The 19,104-nt window shown below is 36.2% G+C and overlaps 1 protein-coding gene across 1 annotated transcript in view; it reads left to right on the top strand.

Moving 5' to 3' along the window:
- LMBRD1 (LMBR1 domain containing 1) overlaps positions 1-19,104 on the top strand; it is a 108,973-nt gene that overhangs the window by 73,631 nt on the left and 16,238 nt on the right. The window contains exons 10-14 of the mRNA XM_024576616.4: positions 3,768-3,832; positions 4,179-4,281; positions 4,822-4,926; positions 6,604-6,753; positions 10,584-10,662. Of these exons, the coding sequence (XP_024432384.1) occupies positions 3,768-3,832; positions 4,179-4,281; positions 4,822-4,926; positions 6,604-6,753; positions 10,584-10,662 (502 nt within the window). The remainder of the gene's footprint in view (positions 1-3,767; positions 3,833-4,178; positions 4,282-4,821; positions 4,927-6,603; positions 6,754-10,583; positions 10,663-19,104) is intronic.

Below are 19,104 nucleotides of genomic sequence, written 5' to 3'. Positions count from 1 at the left end.
TGTTGTGTTAAGTGGCCTTGCAAATGCAGTATTTTGATAAATTTATAAGCATTTCTTTTTTCTATTTTTTTACATTTAATCTTTATTATATTTTTTTCCATTATCATTTAGTCCTCTTATACTCCCCTCCCCCCAGCAATGACTGCACTGTTGTCCATGTCCATGAGTCCTTTTTCCTTTTCGCTCCATCCCTCCACTCCCTCACCCCCCCAACCCCAGTATCTGTCATCCTGCTCTCTATCTGTGAGTCTGTCCCCATTTTCCTTGTTAGTTCACTTTGTTCATTGGATTCCACATATGAGTGAAATCATATGGTATTTATCTTTCTCTGAGTGGCTTATTTCACTTAGCATGATTTTCTCCAGATCTATCTGTACGATCGCAAAGGGTAAATTTTCTTCTTTTTTATGGATGAATGGTATTCCATTGTGTCAGTATCCCATAGTTGTTTTATCCACACATCTACTGGTGGAGACTTGAGCTGCTTCCAGATCTTGGCCATTGCAAATAACACTATAATGAACATAGAGGTGCTTGTATTCTTTTGAATTAGTGTTTTGGGTTCCTTTGGATATATTCTCAGAAGTGGGATTAATGGGTCAAAAGGTAGATCCATTTTTAATTTTTTGAGATATCTCCATACTGCTTTCCACAGTGGCTGCATTCACAACAACAGTACAAAAGGGTTTCCCTTTTTCCACATCCTTGGCGCTTACTGTTTGTCGATTTATTGATGATAGCTATTCTGACAGGTAAAAGATGGTAACTCACTAACGATTAGTGGGTTACATTGCTATGAGCAATGTCTAAGATTATACTGCTATGTTTTCTTCTAGGCTTTTTATTGTTTGGGGTCTAACATTTAAGTCTTTAATTCATTTTGAATTTATTCTTGTGTATAGTGTAGAAGTGGTCTAGTTTCATTTTTCTGCATTGGCCCAATTCTCTCAGCACCATTTATTGAATGTAATACTATCTTTAGCCCATTGTATGTGCTTGCTTTCTCTGTCAAATACTAATTGACTATAAAGTTATACATTTATTTCTGGACTCTCTATTCTGTTCCATTGATCTATGAGTCTGTTTTTATGTCAGTACAATGCTGTTTTGATTACTATGACCTTATAGTATAGTGTGATATTAGGTAGTGTGATTCCTCCAACTTTGGTCTTCTTTCTCAAGATCGTTGTTGCTGTGTGGGGCCTTTTGTGGTTCCATGTAAATTTTTGAAATATTTGTTCTAGTTCTGTGAAATACATCATTGGTATCTTGATAGGAATTGTGTTGAATCTACAGATTGGGCATTTTAATATTAATTCTTCCTATCTGTGAACATGATATGTGCTTCCACTTATTTATATCTTCTTCAATTTCTTTCTTCAGTGTCTTACAGGTTTCCAAGTACAGGTCTTTAACATCCTTGGTTAGGTTTGTTCCTAGGTATTTTATTCTTTTTGTAGCAATTGTGAGTGGGATTGTTTTCTTTATTTCCATTTTAGTTAGTTCATTATTGGCATATAAAAATGCAACTGATTTCTGGGTATTAATTTGCATCCTGCTACTTTACTGAATTAATTTATCAGTTCTATTAGTTTCTTGGTGGAATCTTTGTTATTCTGTATGTACAGTATCAGGTCATCTGCAAAATATGACAGTTTTATTTCTTCCTTTCCAATTTGGATGTCTTTTATTACTTCTTCTTGTCTGATTGCTGTGGCCAGGACTTGAATACTGTGTTGGATAAGAGAGGTGAAAGTGGACATCCCTGTCTTGTTCCCAATCTTAAGAGAAATGCTTGTGGTTTTTTCCCATTGAGTATGATGCTTATTTTCCTGGCTAGCTTAGCATGTGTTTCCAGCTTCAGTCCATTTCAGGCTCCCTCTTGGAGCCTGTAAGTGGAGTTGGATGGCCATGGGCCACGTGGTTGCTAGGGCCACATAGCTGCGGAGAGAACAGGTGAGTGTACTGTATGAGTGCAGGTTCCTGAGTGAGAGAGAGAGCGAGAAAGCTTAGTCATTCATGAGCCCACTCCACCTGCTGTGGGTCCAGTAGCTGTTAGACCCATGTGGTTGTGTGCTCCCAGGTGAGAGAGTGCAGAAACACACAGGCAAGTGCATGATCAGGTGGGGGGCGGGGAGAGATTGATTGAGAGATTCTTTGTTGCAATAGTCTTCAGGGAACATAACCAGGAGCTTGAGTTTAGGACAGATCAGGTGCTTTCTCAAAATGGCCAATCAACTTTCCAAACTTTTGCAGATTTTGGTAGGTCCACCCTCTAATTAGACTGACAGGCCTGTATGGTCCAGCACCTCCCCTTGTGCCCACCAACAATCTGAGTCTGAAGGGATAGGAAGGGAGGAGTGTTAATTCCTTTGGTAGAGCAAAGCTATGATCCCCTGGGGTGTGAAGCTATAGATTCCTGGCTAAGCAAGCAGGCTCCTGCTTCCCATTTCATTTCAATGTCTAGTCCCCTTTGCTACCTTTACTTATTAGTATCTAGTTAAATAACAGTGATGACATTAGAACTTGGATATCAGTGGCTGATCAATACATAATCTTGTTTTTTGTGTGTTTGTGTTTAAGAACAACTTATTTAAGATAATGTTGATTCATCAACATTGAACTTACGACCAACAGCAGTATAACTCATGCCTGAACAAAGCTTACCTAACACGTGTATTTTCTTAGTAGTCATGGCTTTGGGTTTGTGGACTAATTAGCCTAGTTGTCCCTGGAACTTGGGAGCATGTCAAGAAAAAAAGAGCCTAGGTTATTAGTAATGTAGATTTTTACACATTTTTTAATAAAATTTTATTTCTTAGGGACCCAGTTCCAATAATTTTCCTGTTTTCTACCTTCCCTAGTATGTAAAGTTTATACAATAAAAGGAAATGTGTTCCACCAACTACAATACTTAACACATTTCTGCACAGAAACATGACAGTGTATTTAGTGATTGATGCTAGTACTCTATTTCAGGAATATTATCAGTTATATAGTCTTTTCTGGGCTGTGATATAATTTTATATATTTAATTAGCATTTATAGTGTGTAGTTTATATAGGTGTATATATAATATGTATTATGTATATGGCACATATAGGTATATATATTGTGGGAAAATATTCCAAATTCCATATTTTAACAAGTTAATATATCCTGATGAGTTTTCTTTCTTTTGTTTTTTGTTCGTATGTGTATATTAGCCTTACTATAGTCTATTTTAAACATTTTTATTATTTTTAGAGAGGAGAAGGGGAGAAGAGAGGGAGAGAAGCATCAGCGTGTGGTTGCCTCTCGTGCCCTGCCTCCCTCCCCCCCAACCCTGCCCGGGACCTGGCCCACAACCCAGGCATGTTCCCTAGACTGGGAATTGAACTGGCAACCCTTTGGTTCACAGGCCGGCACTCAGTCCACTGAGCCACACCAGCCAGGGCTTAATATAGTCTTATTAGCCTTTTCAGTTAATTTTGAAGCTTATATATGAATATAAGTGAATATAAACCTTTTATTTGACCTAGCAAAAGTCTCATTTGTTTATTTACAAATGAAGACTTCAAAATACTTTGTCTGTTTTTGTGTATGTTCTCAAATAATCTCATAATGAAAATTTGGATGACAAATGCCTAACATTATATACTAAATTAAAATGTATCTTAGATCATTTTAGTTAGGTCATGTTCGTACACTAGCAATTTGTATTGAATATAATGATTTCATGCTTTTAATATCAACTTTTAGAACTGTATTTTAATGTTTTCTTTTAGATCATTTGGGGAATATTTTTCATCTTAGTTGCATTGCTGTTTGTAATTTCTCTCTTCCTGTCAAAGTAAGTACATTAGAGACATTTTCTAAGCACTTACATAAATCCTATGATATTACACATTTTCCTTGCTGAATTCTATTAGTGTAGTCTGTTCATCTTAAGGAGCTATTTTACTTGAAGTGTTCTACAGCATTAACTCAAAGAACGACTAAAAAGTTTCAGTAGTACATAGTATTTCTTTATTCTTTATTAATTGAACAATATCTATAAGATATTTAAGTGAGGTTTAATTTGTTACTTGAGGTTTTCTTTGATTCAGTTGAATGTGCATGCTTAAATTATAAATTAATTGAAAGTATGGTTATATAATATATAAAATCCCTCTATAATGTTGTTTTTTTCTATTTAGTTTGGATAAAGCTCTTCACTCAGCTGGAATTGATTCTGGCTTTGTAATTTTTGGAGCTAATCTGAGTAATCCACTGAATATGCTTTTGCCTTTACTACAAACAGTAAGTTAAAAAAAAAGTCATTTTGTACTGTAGCAAACATTCTCGCACACTGTCAAATTTTGATGTTGAAAAACCTATTAATACCTGCCAGTATATGCTTGTGCCCTCTGCTGATTTGGCTTTTTATTTGTATGTAACTGCCACATTGATACGTTGCTTTAAGAGTTACGGTATAGATATTTAGCTGAACTCTTAAAATTATATGTAATTTGACTTGATATAATATAAACCTTAAGGTGAGCTTTTCTAAGAAATTCCTGGTTTTAATTTTTGATGGTTTCCTATTGTATATTTAAATGTAATTTTTAGCTTTATTTGTTATAGGATTTTTTTAGGGTAATGGTACTAAACAATTAGGAAATAGTTTAGTAATCATTTGGGGGGATACTTACTTTTTTTTTTGTATTTTTATAGTAGCCTGATCTAAATCAGGGTTGATATATTAAACATTTGCCAAAAATGAATAATGAAGTTTTAGTTAATTTTATATGACTTTTCGAGCTCTATTTGTGTATTGAATTGAATTTTATTTTTTTCCAGGTTTTTCCTCTTGATTATATTCTTATAACAATTATTATTATGTACTTTATTTTTACTTCAATGGCGGGGATTAGGAATATTGGCATATGGTTCTTTTGGATTAGAGTGAGTATATATTACAGTATTGTTATTTTCATCATTTCGTACATAATTTTATTATTGAAAATTATCTTGGATTTATAATATAGAAATTGTAAATATCTTGATACTAAAAGTGATGGTAAATTAGCTTTTTCACTGTATGCTAACATAAAAGTGCTTTTGTGTAGAGCATTGGTATTAAACAGGAGTGACTTTGCCCACCTAGATATGTTTGCCAATATTTGGAGACATTTTCAGTTGCTAATACTACGGGGTGCTATTGGTACCTAGTGGGTAAGACGCCAGGGTTTTTGACAAACATTCTGCAGTGCACAGGGAGGCGTCTGACAAGAAGGTCTTACCCAGCCCATAGTATCAGTAGCGCCAAGGTTGAGGAACTCCAGTCTAGAATTTATATTAGTTTTCTTAGGGTTTGGCTGCATGGAAACACAGTGAAGCTCAAATGGATACACTGTATGTAGCTCAAAAGATGGTCCTTCCTACTAGGAGTTAAAGATTACTATATGGTTTAGAGAAAGGGTTATTTTCTTATGCTTAGTTTGAGATAAATTAAGAATTTAAAAATGAAGACTACTTTCAGCTGTGAGTGAAAGAAAAACCATTTAAATAGTGGCTTGAACTAATGAATGACTTCTTGCTATAGAAAAAAATCTAACATTACTGTAGTAGTTAAAAAATGTCAAGTCCAATAGTATCTCTGTAATCCTCTTGGCTTCTCCCTCATTATTGTTATGTGGCAGCTGCAGCTTCGCTTATCCTGGCCATGTTACAAAAGGAAAAGGTAGATGGGAGGAAGTGTTACACCTATATTAAGCAAGACTTACCCAGAAATCCCCAGTGGACTTCAGCTTTTCTTTTGATGTTTAATATTTTATCACTGCTATCCAGTGCTAGGAAATGTAAAATTTAGGTGATCATATCACCAACCCATCCAGAATTAGAATTCTGTTACTCTATATAGTACTACAATCTAGTCATAAAACAGGTAGGTGATATCTTAGTTGCTAAAGTAAAAGTATGCTCTGCCATTGAAATGAAGCAAGCTACCCGGTTCTTGTATTACTGTATGTTTTCGTTTTGCTCTAATATAGGTACATATGGAAATATGTAGTCAGATTATCATAACTACATTCTGTGGCAGTATGTGAACATTATGGGCATTTTATAGGTATGAGTATATATAAACATGTGACATGTTTGTTCTTGTGCAGTAATATTACATAACATCACAAATGTATTAATAAACTTACAGTTTACACTAATTCTTCTAATCTTTAGATAGAATTAGAGGTCGTTCCCAATTCTCCTGAGCTCTATAAACTTCTGATAGATGCTGTTGCATAATAAATTTAGAATGTTTGTCTGGAAACAGACCGTTTAAATACTGATATTTTCTCTAGGCCCTGTGCTTTTAAGAAATCATTTATAGGTTCCTTTGGATATAGATGCTTTGCCATGGTTATAAAATAAACATATCTAAAACTAAATGCTTTACATGGAGAAATTGTCTTTATTATTTTTATAATTATTTGGAATGATTAAGAGTTCTCAGTGTTTATTTTGATAAAAGAAAGGAATGGTTGATTAAACTCTGTTGACTACCCACACATGAGCAGGACTGAGTCCCTTACCAGTAAAAACATGTTGCTGAAATACTGTTACTGCCTTTTTTCTTTGCAGTTATATAAAATCAGAAGAGGTAGAACCAGACCCCAGGCACTCTTATTTCTCTGTATGATACTTCTGCTTATTGTCCTCCACACTAGTTACATGATTTATAGTCTTGCTCCCCAGTATGTTATGTATGGAAGCCAAAATTACTTAACAGAGGTAAGTGTAAAACTTGAAAATTCATTATTTTGATATTTTACTTTTTAATTATATTTTATTGATTGTACTACAATAGTTGTCCCAATTTTTCTCCTTTTGCCCGCCTACAGCCAGCACTGCCCCACTCAACTTGGGCAGTCCGCACACCATTGTTCATGTCCATGGGTCATACATACATAGGCTCTTTGGCTACTCCATTTCCTGTACTGTACTTTACATCCCCATGGCTATTCTGTGACTACCTTTTTGTGTGTCTTAAATCCCCTCACCTCTTCACCCATTCCCCTACACACCACTTCCATCTAGCAACCATCAAAACACTCTCCGTATTCATATTCTCTCTCTATGCTTCTTGTTTGCTTAGTTTGTTTTTTAGATTCAGTTGTTAGTAGATATGTATTTATTGCCATTTTATGTTCATAGTTTTAATTTTCTTTTTCTTAGATAAGACCCATTAACAGTTCATATAATAATGGTTTGGTGATGATGAACTCCTTTAGTTTTTTCTTGTCTGAGAAGCTCTTTCTCTGTCCTTTGATTCTAAATGATAGCTTGATTCTAAATGATAGCTTTGCTGGGTAGAGAGAGCAATCTTGGCTGTAGGTCCCCACTTTTCAAGACTTTGAATATTGCTTGCGAATCCCTTTTAGCCTGGAACTCCCCTGTAGCTAACTAACTGCTTGTTGCCACTTTTTAAAAATATTTTATTTATTCATTTTTAGAGAGAGGGGAAAGGAAGGAGAGAGAGAGAAACATCAGTTGGTTGCCTCTCATGCATTGTTGTCCTCCAGTTACTTGGGGACCTGGCCTGCAACCCAGGCATGTGCCCTGACTAGGAATCAAACCAGCAACCCTTTGATTCGCAGGTCTGCACTCAATCCACTGAGCTACACCAGCCAGGGCAAGATTCTGTCATTATTTTTAACCTTTAGCATTTTACTTATGGTGTCTTGGAGTGGGCCTCTTGCATTTGTATCCTGTTTGGGGGACTCTGTACTTTCTGGACTTCATTTCTGACTCAAATCTTTTTTATCCTGTTGAGGTCTTCACTAAGTTCCTTGGGTATCCTTATAACTGGTGTTTTGAAGTCTGCATGTGATAGGTTGCTTATCTCCATTTCGTTTAGTTCCTTTCCTGGAGTTTTGTTCCGTTCTTTCATTTGGGCCTTATTTCTTTGTCTCCTCCTTTTGGCAGCCTCCGTGTGTTTGTTTCTGTGTGTTAGGTAGAGCTGTTATAACTCCCTGTCTTGGTAGCATGTCCTATGTAGTAGGTGTCCTGTGGGATCCAGTGGCACAGCCTCCTCTATCACCCAAGCTGGGTACTCGAGGTACACCCTTTGCTTGGGTTGAGTACACTCTTCTGTAGTTGAGTCTTCATTGCCATATGTGGGTCAACGGGAGGTATTTACCCAGGCCAGTCAGCTGCAAGGATTGGCTGTGACCACTACACATCAATCTCTGCCCTCCATGGAGGATTAGCTGTTCAGATGAAGGGTGGAGGTGCTTTGGCATCGTCTGTAGCTGTCCACTGGGTGTACAAGCTCTGGGGTTTCTCAAGTCATAGAGGTGAATGTCAGCCACCACCTGTGTTTTTCCCAGGCCACGCTGCCTCAGCTATAAAGTAATTTGAGATGACTGCTACTTGTGATGGGCTTGGAGATTCCCAGGTGAAGCCAAGCTGTGAACCTAGGCTGGTTGCTGCTAGTGCCAGGCCTGGGGCCAGTTATCAAGAAGTAGGGGGCTGGGGGCTCACTGAAGCTGGCTCTTGCTTGTTTGAGAGGATTTAGGAAGGTGGAGGCATGAGCCAAGACCAGCCAGCCATTCATGTATAAAAGCAGCTTGCATGGGCCCATAAGTTGGGTGGGAGAAAGTCTCGCATGAGTATCTCCAGGGCAGAGCAAACAGTGTTAGCAAGGTTGAGGGAGTCTCAGATATTGCACTAGCCTGTCTGTGGCTCTGTAGCTCTGTGGGAGAGGGTTCAGAAAAGGAACATTGACTTCTGCCCATCTTCTGTCTGGGAGAAAGCTGTCCCCCAGCTCTCACCTTGATGCCAGACATTTCAGTTCCTCCCTATATGCCACTGGTGCCTTTCAAGCTGATACACTGCTGCTGGAGCTCAGAGAGATTGAGTCTGAATAAGTCTGTGTGGGTTCTTCAAGGGGAACTGCTTGGGACTCTAGCACTTTCTTCCATCAATTCAATCCCCTCTGGTTTTTGCAGCCAGAAGTTACGGGGGCTTATCTTCCTGCCTTGGAACCCTGGGATGGGGGGCCTGGTGTGGGGCTGAGGCTTCTTGCTTCTGAATATCCCTCCCAAATTCTTTGCACCACACGTGATGTGGGACCGGCCCATTCTGCATCTCTGCCCCTCCCACCAGTCTGGGTGGATGTGGTTTCTTAACTTCCGTAGTTGTTGGACTTCCATTCACATGATTTCTGATGGTCCTGTGTGATGGTTGTTCATATTTTAGTTGTACTTTTTATGTGGTTGTGTAGGAAGTGAACCATGCTTATCTATGCTGACATCCTAACCAGAAGTCCTCACTATTTTGATATTTTAAAGATACTGATATTTAAAAGAAATTTTTAATTTGTGAAGTCTGGCAGAAGATATTAGCTTATCAGATTAAATTTAATTTTGCCAAAGCTGTTTTTTAATTGCATTTTTGAACATACTTATATTTGTTTCATACCAGTTCTTTTTAAAAATAGCATACTGAATTTTATTAAAATACTTTTTTAAATGGATCCCATGGTGCTAAGCTACTGAGTGTTACCTCAGCACTTCATTAAAACCTATAACATTTCCTTTAAAATAACATTTTAAGAATTTTATTAATGTGGCTCCCCAAAAGTTTTGGTGAGCAAAATATGTATGCTTATAAATACCATTAATCCCACAGGAGATGCTTTATAAATATTTTATTTGTGGGTAACTGAGCTTTCTTTCAACCTGATGGGTATCCTCTTACCTCTAACACTAATTTCTGGATACTGATCTTTCAAATGCCAGCTGAGGTTCCTAGTTGTAGTTGGGTAGCTGGTTTGGGTTTTTTCAGTTTAAAATATTTTGACCACATATCATTTAACCTTTGGTTAGTTTGTTTCATTTTCCTAAAACACCTCTTATTCTACTTCCTAACAATTCAGATCAAATCCATGTTTCGGAGTCGCGTTAAAGCCTTTCTTTAATAGAGTCCTCGTTATTAATGTAGTTTGGCCAGACTACTCCTGCTTTTAGCCTGTGTTCCTTCCTCCATTCTTTTTTACTTTGACATGTAAATAGGAAGGAAAAACATCTAACTAGCACATCGAATTGTCAATTAATACCACCCATAATATTGCTAAGTATTGAATAGTAAGTTGATTGAAAAGCGTTAGGTAACAATGTGGGTGGAACAGACATGATGGAGGTACAAGAGTGACCTGTGCTCGGGAAACACCGTGATAGAAGATCACCTGAATCCATTCCCTTCTTATACCTTTTTACTCTTCCTGCCTCATCGCCTGCACCGAGTTCTGTAGCTCATGCTTTTTAAACAATTTTCTCTGAATGAAGATTGTGCTTTTGCATAAACCAAAGATATTCTTTTCTTGTGACACTGTGGAAAAATAAGTAGGCCCTTTCTCTGGGAAGAAGCTCTGTTGTTTAACATAGGACCTAAAGATTGTCGCAAAAAAGTCCTCATGTTAAACTTACCTTAAAGCTTACCGTTCAGAATATTAGTTAGATGTAAGTTAATAGAAAAGAGTATAAAATTAATGTGATTACTTTTGAATCAAAATATAATTTTTAATATAATTACATTTTAACCATATTTTCATCTTTCAGACCAATATAACTTACAATGACCATAAAGGCAATTCAAGCCTTTCTGTGCCAAAGAGGTGTGATGCAGAAGCCCCTGAAGGTAAATAAAGCAACTCTTACCAACTGTCTTAGAATTTACTATTCTAAAAGAATTGCCTTGCATTTTGCTATTAATTATTTGATGCACTTGTTTTAATATGTGGTGACAAAGGAATTTTTAGCAAAAAGAAATTGGTAAGTCTTTTCAATAGAATTTCTTGATGACATAATGATTTTAGTTAGGGAAAATGCCATTATAAATTAGTTACTTATGAAGTAATGAAGGTAGTTACTACATTCACTAGTACAAGAAGTCACTGTTAAATGAATTTTTTTTTCCTTGAGAAACAAAAGTTTTGGTGGAATGTACAATTTTTAGGACCTAAAACAACTTTTAATTCATCCAAGTCTAGTCACTTGAGTTAATAGTGTTAACAATAATAACAGTAACTTTTAAAAACATATAATTGTGTTCCAGGTACCCTGCTAAGTATTTCCCGTGTATTCTGGGAAAAACCTCTGTGATCCTGTGCTCTTAAACTGTGTATTTTTAGAGAATCACATTTTTCTCCAATTTGTTATTTGTTAAGGTGATTTTTGTCTTTCAATATTATAATATTTTGTCCTGATTACAGATTCTGTATTTATTCTTTCAAAATTTGCAAAGTTTTCTCCTACTCAGCTTTTAAAATGCTTTTATTTCAGAGTAAAGTAATATGTCAAATATAGTATATTTCTTCGTAAATCATTCATGAAAAAGATAAATTCTGAGTTTTTTTTAGTAGGGTCAACTATAGAATGTGATGGAGTAACAGGAATAGGTACAGAGTTTAGGGATAGCCCAGAGGAAGAAGGAATTGACTCTACCTGGAGGAGAGCACTGTGAAATGGTAGTCATAAAGAAGGCTTCAGAAAAGAGATACCTGAGCTGTATTTCCAGGTTAAAGAATTGACCTGGTATGTGCATAAAGAGAAAACTTGTAGGTGGAGGAACAAAATGTGCAGATAAAATGATCTTAAGGTCTATGGGTATATGTCCAAGAGAATTTAAGACATTATTGTTTCATTTTTTAAATTATGGGGGTAGGAGGTTGGAGAGAGGGAGGAAATGAGATTGCATAGTTAGGTGTCAGATTGCAAAAGATCTTGGAAAGTAACTAAAGAGCCAATAGTTTTAAATAATAAAGTAGATGTTCTGATCTGATTTATTTTCAGTAACTTAATTATAACAGTTATGTAGAGAACGGATTTGAGAAATTGAGAGGTGAACATAGAAATCAACTGGAAGGTATTTGCAGGGAGACTTATTTATAATAACCCAAAAGAGATAGTGAAGGCCTGAAGTAAACAGTGGTTATGAGGCTGTAAAATGAAGAAAGAAATTTATGGGGTTAATTTAAGCAATTTCTTATTGCTTAGAGTAGTGACAAGGGAAATAGAAGGTTCTAGAACAGTCCTCTTGTTACTGAATAGTTTGATAAATCTTGGTATCACTAAGCTGAGATAAAAATTCGTACTAAGATCAGAGGAAAGTATAAGAAATGATTTGGTGACTTGAGATGCGTCAGGAACATCCAGGTGGAGATTTAATATAGGCAGTTGAATGTATATATAAGGAATCCTGAGGGTAGAGAGTGAGAAGAGCATGAAGATTGGAAGTCTGAGGAAAATCTAAGGGCAAAGCAGATAAAGAAGGTACAGAGGAAAGTGCAAAAAATGTTAATAATTGGGGATAAAAACTAATTGCATTGAATAAAAAGGAGTATAAAGCAGTGACTGAGTTTACATTAGTCTTCACAGAAATTCTTTCTAGAGATTGAGAGAGATTGGATGGAAACTATAGAAGGCAAGGACCTTTTTTTTTTTTTTAAAGATCAGGAGAGACTTAGGGATGGCAGGATAAAACTAATGGAGTGGGAGTGGTTAGATAAATATATCAAAGGATGAATGAATGATGGGCCCACATAATTCATTTTTAGAGGAGGTGATAATTAAGAATATCAAGACAGAATGAGGTGATGCTACCAAGGTGGAGGGGGAGGTAGGTATGCTTCACTTCCTTGCACAACCAAAAGAAGGATAACAACCAATTTAAAAACAAAAAACAAACAGAACTGCCAGAAAATCAAACTGTATGGAAGTCTGGCAATGGAGGAGTTAAAGAGGAAATGTTCATCCAGACTGGTGTGCCAAGACAAGGAAATATATGGCCCAAATGAAAGGGCAAACCAAAACTACAGGAAAAGAACTAAGTGACGAGGTTATAGACAGCCTATCAGATGAAGAGTTCAAAACACTGGTAATCCAGATGCTCACAGAAATGGTCGAGTATGTTACAAAATAAAGGAAGAAATTAAGGCTTTACAAAGTGAAATAAAGAAAAGCATACAGGGAAACAACAGTGAAGGGAAGGAAACTGGGACTCAAATCAACAATTTGGAACAAAAGGAAGAAATAAACATGCAACCAGAACATAATGAAGAAACAAGAATTCAAAAAAATGAGGAGAGGCTCAGGAACCTCTGGGATAACTTTAAATGTTCCAATATCCAAATCATAGGGGTGTCAGAAGGAGAAGAAGAAGAGCAACAAATTGAAAACTTATTTGAACAAATAATGAAGGAAAACTTCCTTAATCTGTTAAAGTAACTAGACATGCAGGTCCAGGAAGCTCAGAGAGTCCCAAAGAAGTTGGATCCAAGAAGAAGCACACCAAGGCACATCATCATTACATTACCCAAGACTGAAGAGGAGAGAATCTTAAAAGCAGCAAAAGAAAAGGAGATAGTTACCTACAAAGGAGTTCCCATAAGACTATCAGCTGATTTCTCAAAAGAAACCTTTCAGGCAAGAAGGGGCTGGAAAGAAGTATTCGAAGGCATGACAGGTAAGGACCTATATCCAAGATCATTCTATCCAGCAAAGTTTTCATTTAGAATGGAAGGGCAGATAAAGTGCTTCTCAAATAAGGTAAAGTTAAAGGAGTTCATCATCACCAAGCCCTTATTACATGAAATGTTGAAAGGACTTATCTAAGAAAAAGGAGATAAAAATTTTAACAGTAAAATGACAACAAACTCACAGCTATTAACAACTGAACCTAAAAAAAAAAACAAACCCCAAAACAAACTAAGCAAACAACTAGAACAGGAACGGAACCACAGAAATGGAGATCACATGGAGGGTTATCAGTGGGGAGGCAGAGAGGGGGAGAATGGGAGAAAAGATACAGGGAATAAGAAGCATAAATGGTAGATACAAAATAGACAGGGGGAAGTTAAGAATAGTATGGGAAATGGAGAAGCCAAAGAACTTACATGTATGACCCATGGACGTGAACTAAGGTGGGGAAATGCTGGTGGGAGCATGGGTACAGGGCAGAGGGGAATAAAGGGGAGAAAAAATGGGAGAACTGTTACAGCATAATCAATAAAATACATTTGAAAAAAGAGAATGCTTTTTCAAGATTGCAAGGAAGGAAGCAATGATATGGACTCAGTGAGGGTGGGCAGGAAGTTGGCATTTCTGTATGATTTTCTCAGTTTTCTGTGAAGTGTTAAGCTTATTTCATCTGCTGGGAACTGAGGGAGTAGGGAGCACAAAAATTGAAAAAAAGATCAGAAGTTTGGGATAGGCTGTAAAGGTGGATAGAACAGGGGTCTGAATGAAGATGAAGTAGTGATAGATAAATATATCAAGGGCAGAGATGAAATTATTAATTTATGTTTTTGTTGAGGAAGTCCGTACAACTGGTATGATTATACTCCATCAGTGCTTAGGTTGTCTGAGGAAGGTGACTTAGGATTAAGTAGGATGGACAGCAAAGGACAAGTTGAGAGGTAGAGAATAAAGTGACATCTACCATGTATAGGGAAATGGAGAAGAGGCTAAAACTGGGAGAAAAGAACAGGAGGTGGGAAAACAGATACAGTAGGGATACCTCTTTTTGCCTGAAGAAGTAATAGTAAAATATTCCTAATATAAATATACTTGATTTTCCAGTTCTGCTTTTTAATGATTTTAGTTCCAGATTTTTTACTTTAAAATGTGCATACACATACAGCACAAATGGGGTTCATAGTTAAAATGTTTGGGCTGTCATTTTTCACCGCGTGCAAATAGAATGAAAAAATTACTGTTGAGTTGATTTGTAATTTTTTAAAATAAGAGGGCAGTGATCCTGAAGATCTAAAATAGATTCTGTTTATTCTTGTACTAGTAGTGAAACCTTAACAAAAAAAAAAATCAAGATTTCAGAATTATGTTGCACTTACATAAAATGGGCTTTAAAAATGCCTTTAGCTGAGTGAATTTGTACATTATGGATCAAAAAGCTTTAGTCCAGTGATACTTGACAATAACTTTTGTGAATCACACTCAGCATTTTTCTTTTTTAGTCTAATTTACAGTGCTTAAAATGACTTCCTTTGAACTGTTTAATACGTAATCATTTCAGTTGACTCATCCTCTGAAATGTTACTTTGCAGTACAGGAACATACCCTTTAGGTTTGTGGATTTGATTTATATTTTTCAACTTTTTTTCTGTTACCGGTCTTATCTCCAGATTTAATTTTACCTGTGCATACTTGGAAGAGGATGATAGAAATGTGATCATTGAATTTGGAGTGGCAGGGTAGATTTTGGTTAAAGAGAATACTTTAAATAAAAATAATGATGGAGAGAAATGAAGCAAATTAAGGTACGAGATTTGATACATGGGTGGAGCTGGAGTGGAATGTGTGGTGATGGACTCATGTGGCAATATTTATTTAAACACAAACTAGGAAATCTCAGCATGCAGAGAATAAAAATCAACACTATTATTTGTGACACTTTGGTGGGAACATTTGATTTGAGTAGATGACGCTATAATATAAGCACCTCAGGCACTTTGCGTATGTACCTGTTGCAAATAACATGATTTTGGAGAATAGTTTTAGATTTAGAAACAAAAATTATAATTTACTTATAATTCACTTATAATTTAAGTGGTATACTTAAAATTATTTCTGAAAACTATTAAAGCAGTGATTTGTAAAACTACGTGTATTGATCTCTTAGCAATTTTAAGGACATTTTAGAGACTTTTAAAGTAATATTATGTTTATATAAATACTTGGGGTTGTCTGGCATTTATTAAACATGGAAAATATTACTGAAACCCTAGTTTTCAGTGTATAGTGTTTACCATTCAAAAGAGAATTACTCATCTGAAAATAGTTGAGGTTCTTTGTGTTTAAAATAATTTCTTAAAGAGTAGAACAATTTAGCAAATTTAGAGAGAATGCCTATTACACTGTCTTTACAAAGTTCTCTTAAAATGAAAATACCTAATTTACTTTTGACAAATAATGCATAGTACCATATTTTTGGACTATAAGACACACACCCCCAAATCTGGGAGGAAAATGGGGGTGCGTCTTATAGTCCAAATGTAGCTTACCTGGCTCGCTGGGAGGGGTGGGGGGGAGTGGCGGTGGAACAGGGTCACAGGAGGCAGGAGCAGGGTTGCTGCTGCAGGAAGCCCATGGCAGCAGGAGTGGGGCTATGCTGTGGGCCCTGGGCTGGGAGGAGGAGGGGTCCCGGTGGTGTGAAGCAAGGGAGTCAGGAACGGAGTCCCTGCTGCGTTATACTACAGTGCTAGTGAGGAGGGTACAGGTGGTGCAGGCACATTAGGGGAAGAAAGCCTGCAGTGGCCTTACGTGCCTCCATCACGTGACTGGTGTGTCCCCGATTAACATTAACACAGGCAAATTCCACTGCAGTGTCACCTGTCAATGTGGCCCTGCCGCTGTTGCAAAACTACAACTCCCATCATGCTTGGACAGGTTGGGATGATGGGAGCTGTAATTTGGCAACAGCTGCAGAGTCACACGGGTTGTGCAAAACTGCTGTCCCCATACAAGAGTATTGCACAACCTGAGGTCCTCCAGCAGCAAATCTCCCCATAACAGTGTCAGCAACAGATCCCCCCATAACAGTGTCAGCAGCAGATCCTCCATAACAGTGTCAGCAGCAGATCCCCCCATAACAGTGTCAGCAGCAGATCCTCCATAACAGTGTCAGCAGCAGATCCCCCCATAACAGTGCATCATCCACTGATGTTCTCAGCTACAGTGCCCCCATAACTATGAAGGACACAGTGCTGATAGTTCTGTCATTACTGTATTTTGTTGTAGAAAGCTACAATAGCATACCATAGTTTCCTGCTGACTCTGCCATAATTGTGGAAAGATGTCAAAGCAGAAAAGGATTTCTGCTTTAAAGAATGTTACTAAATATTTTACCACATTTTTTGCTTCAGAATTTTTTTTCCCATTTTCCTCCTTGAAAACCTAGGTGTGTCTTTTGGTCCGGTGTATCTTATAGTCCAAAAAATATGGTTTATATGTAGAAAGTGAGTCAACTGGGAAAATTATAAATTATTTTAAATTTTATATGCCATTATAGCAAAAGGACCTTTGCATTTCTAGTTTTATATTCTCTAATTGCTACTTAATCTGCTGTTAATGGGAATAAAATAGTTTTAAAAACAGAGTTATTGAAAGTAACATAAATAGACATAATTATTTGAATCAAAATAGGAAGATGGAAGGTCATTGTTCCTTAATGGGCAAACATAACAGCCATTGTAAGTACCGGAGTGGATTTTTGGAGAGAAAGTGTCAGAGGAAACACTTATAGCTCCTACCTTCCAAAAGCATGCAGCCTAATGGATTTGGATCTCAAAATAAATAATGATAATAGCAGGAAAAGTAAATAGCAAGCTGTGTTGAAATTATAAATGAAATACTGTAGGAAATAAAAAGGGGTAACGATTTATTCTGCCCAGAACATTTTAGCTGAGCCTAGAAGCATAAGATAAATCTAAATAAACAAACTGAAAACACTGAGGATATTCTAAGCAGAAAAGAACCCTTCATTAACAAGGCATACAGACATGTATATATTTAGCAAGTTATTGTAACAATAAATTGTGGTGGGAGCATTAAATATTTGGGGAATACAGTGAGGGACAAAGCAAGGTAATATGTTCTGAATGATCATTTTTTAAAATTCATGAATCCAGAGTCTTCTCCTGTTCTATTTAATTTTTATCTTTTGAAGTAAACTTGCATTATCTTTTATTTTTAAAATTTGTCAGTTATAATTGACTTCCCATTTATATTAGTTTTAGGTGTACAACATGTTGGCCAGACATCTATATAACTTACAGTTATCACCCTGATAAGAAACTTGTGTTTTCTTATTTGTATATTAAAGTAAGTGGAAATGAAATGATATGTATATATCAAACTTAATTTGGGGGAGGTTATTCTGATGAAGTATATTTGTTAATATGTATAGATAGCCTTAGCAATAATCAAATGATATACAGCTTTAGATTTTAACTTTAGGATCTAATTTTACAAAGACAGATGTTTAAGATGACTCAGGTTAGCAGATGATGCCTGAATAAAAACTGATGTGTTAAACTAAAGTACATGAATTATTTAAGCAGACTAAAGACTAAAATGGTAGAGCGGGATTATAATCATATGTAGGAAGTACAAAGGGGAAGAGTGAGAATTATTTTAAATAACTATAATGCTAAGGAAAAATTAATAAAGTAAAATGCACATCAGTGTCTTACTTAGAAAATAGTTGAACACTAAGTTCTGGAATAAACAAGCCCATGAATGATTCAAAATACATTTCTCTATAAATAAAACTTGTTTGCCAAGCTGTTTTACTTTTGACAGCAGTAAACACGTTGACCTGTTTCCACAGAACCTCTAGAACCTATCCTTCTGAAAACATTGATCTAAGATATTATGTCAGAGATAGAGAATCTTTTTCCCTCTCATTTTCTGTATAAGAGTTATAAAAATGGGAATAAAGGCCATAAAGAGACACATAATTTGTAAACAGTTTTAAATCTATAAACTAGAATGTGAAAACAAGAAAACAACCTATAGAAGGCCATCTGAATAGTAATCCCCCTTCTGTCGGATGCAGAGACTAAGGTCCTAACACAGAAATTAAAAGTACACAGATAGTATGAGATGACTTTAATGTAAAGTATGAGATGACTTTAATGTAAGTGTCCTAATTCCAGGTCTCTTTTTTTCTACATTTAACATTTTAGTGTTTTGTTTGCATCATCTGTCCTTTAAATTTTAAAAATAAAATGGTATTACTGCTTTTTTAATGTAATGGAGGTAATCATCTCAATCCATGAAGGAATGAAATTCACTAATAATATAAAGGCAAACTAGAAGTCTACAAGATTATTGGAGAAACATAACAGTCTAGGAAACAAGAGAGAAACCAGAATGCTATAGCATTATAGTGTCCAAGAACATGTGTGTCCAGAGGTCAAGAGTGTCAGGGCTTCAAGGAAAGATTTAGCAACTACCAAATCTTAAACCTTTAAAAATGAAGCTTTTTTTAAAAATTGTATTTTATTGTAGTTTCCTCCATTACCATTTGCCCCCTTATCCTTCCTTCCTCCCCTGGCAA

The sequence above is a fragment of the Desmodus rotundus genome, chromosome 11, assembly GCF_022682495.2.
Source record: "Desmodus rotundus isolate HL8 chromosome 11, HLdesRot8A.1, whole genome shotgun sequence".
NCBI lineage: Eukaryota > Metazoa > Chordata > Mammalia > Chiroptera > Phyllostomidae > Desmodus > Desmodus rotundus.
Note: the sequence above shows the minus strand (reverse complement) of the source record. Positions and strands in the feature narration are given on the sequence as shown.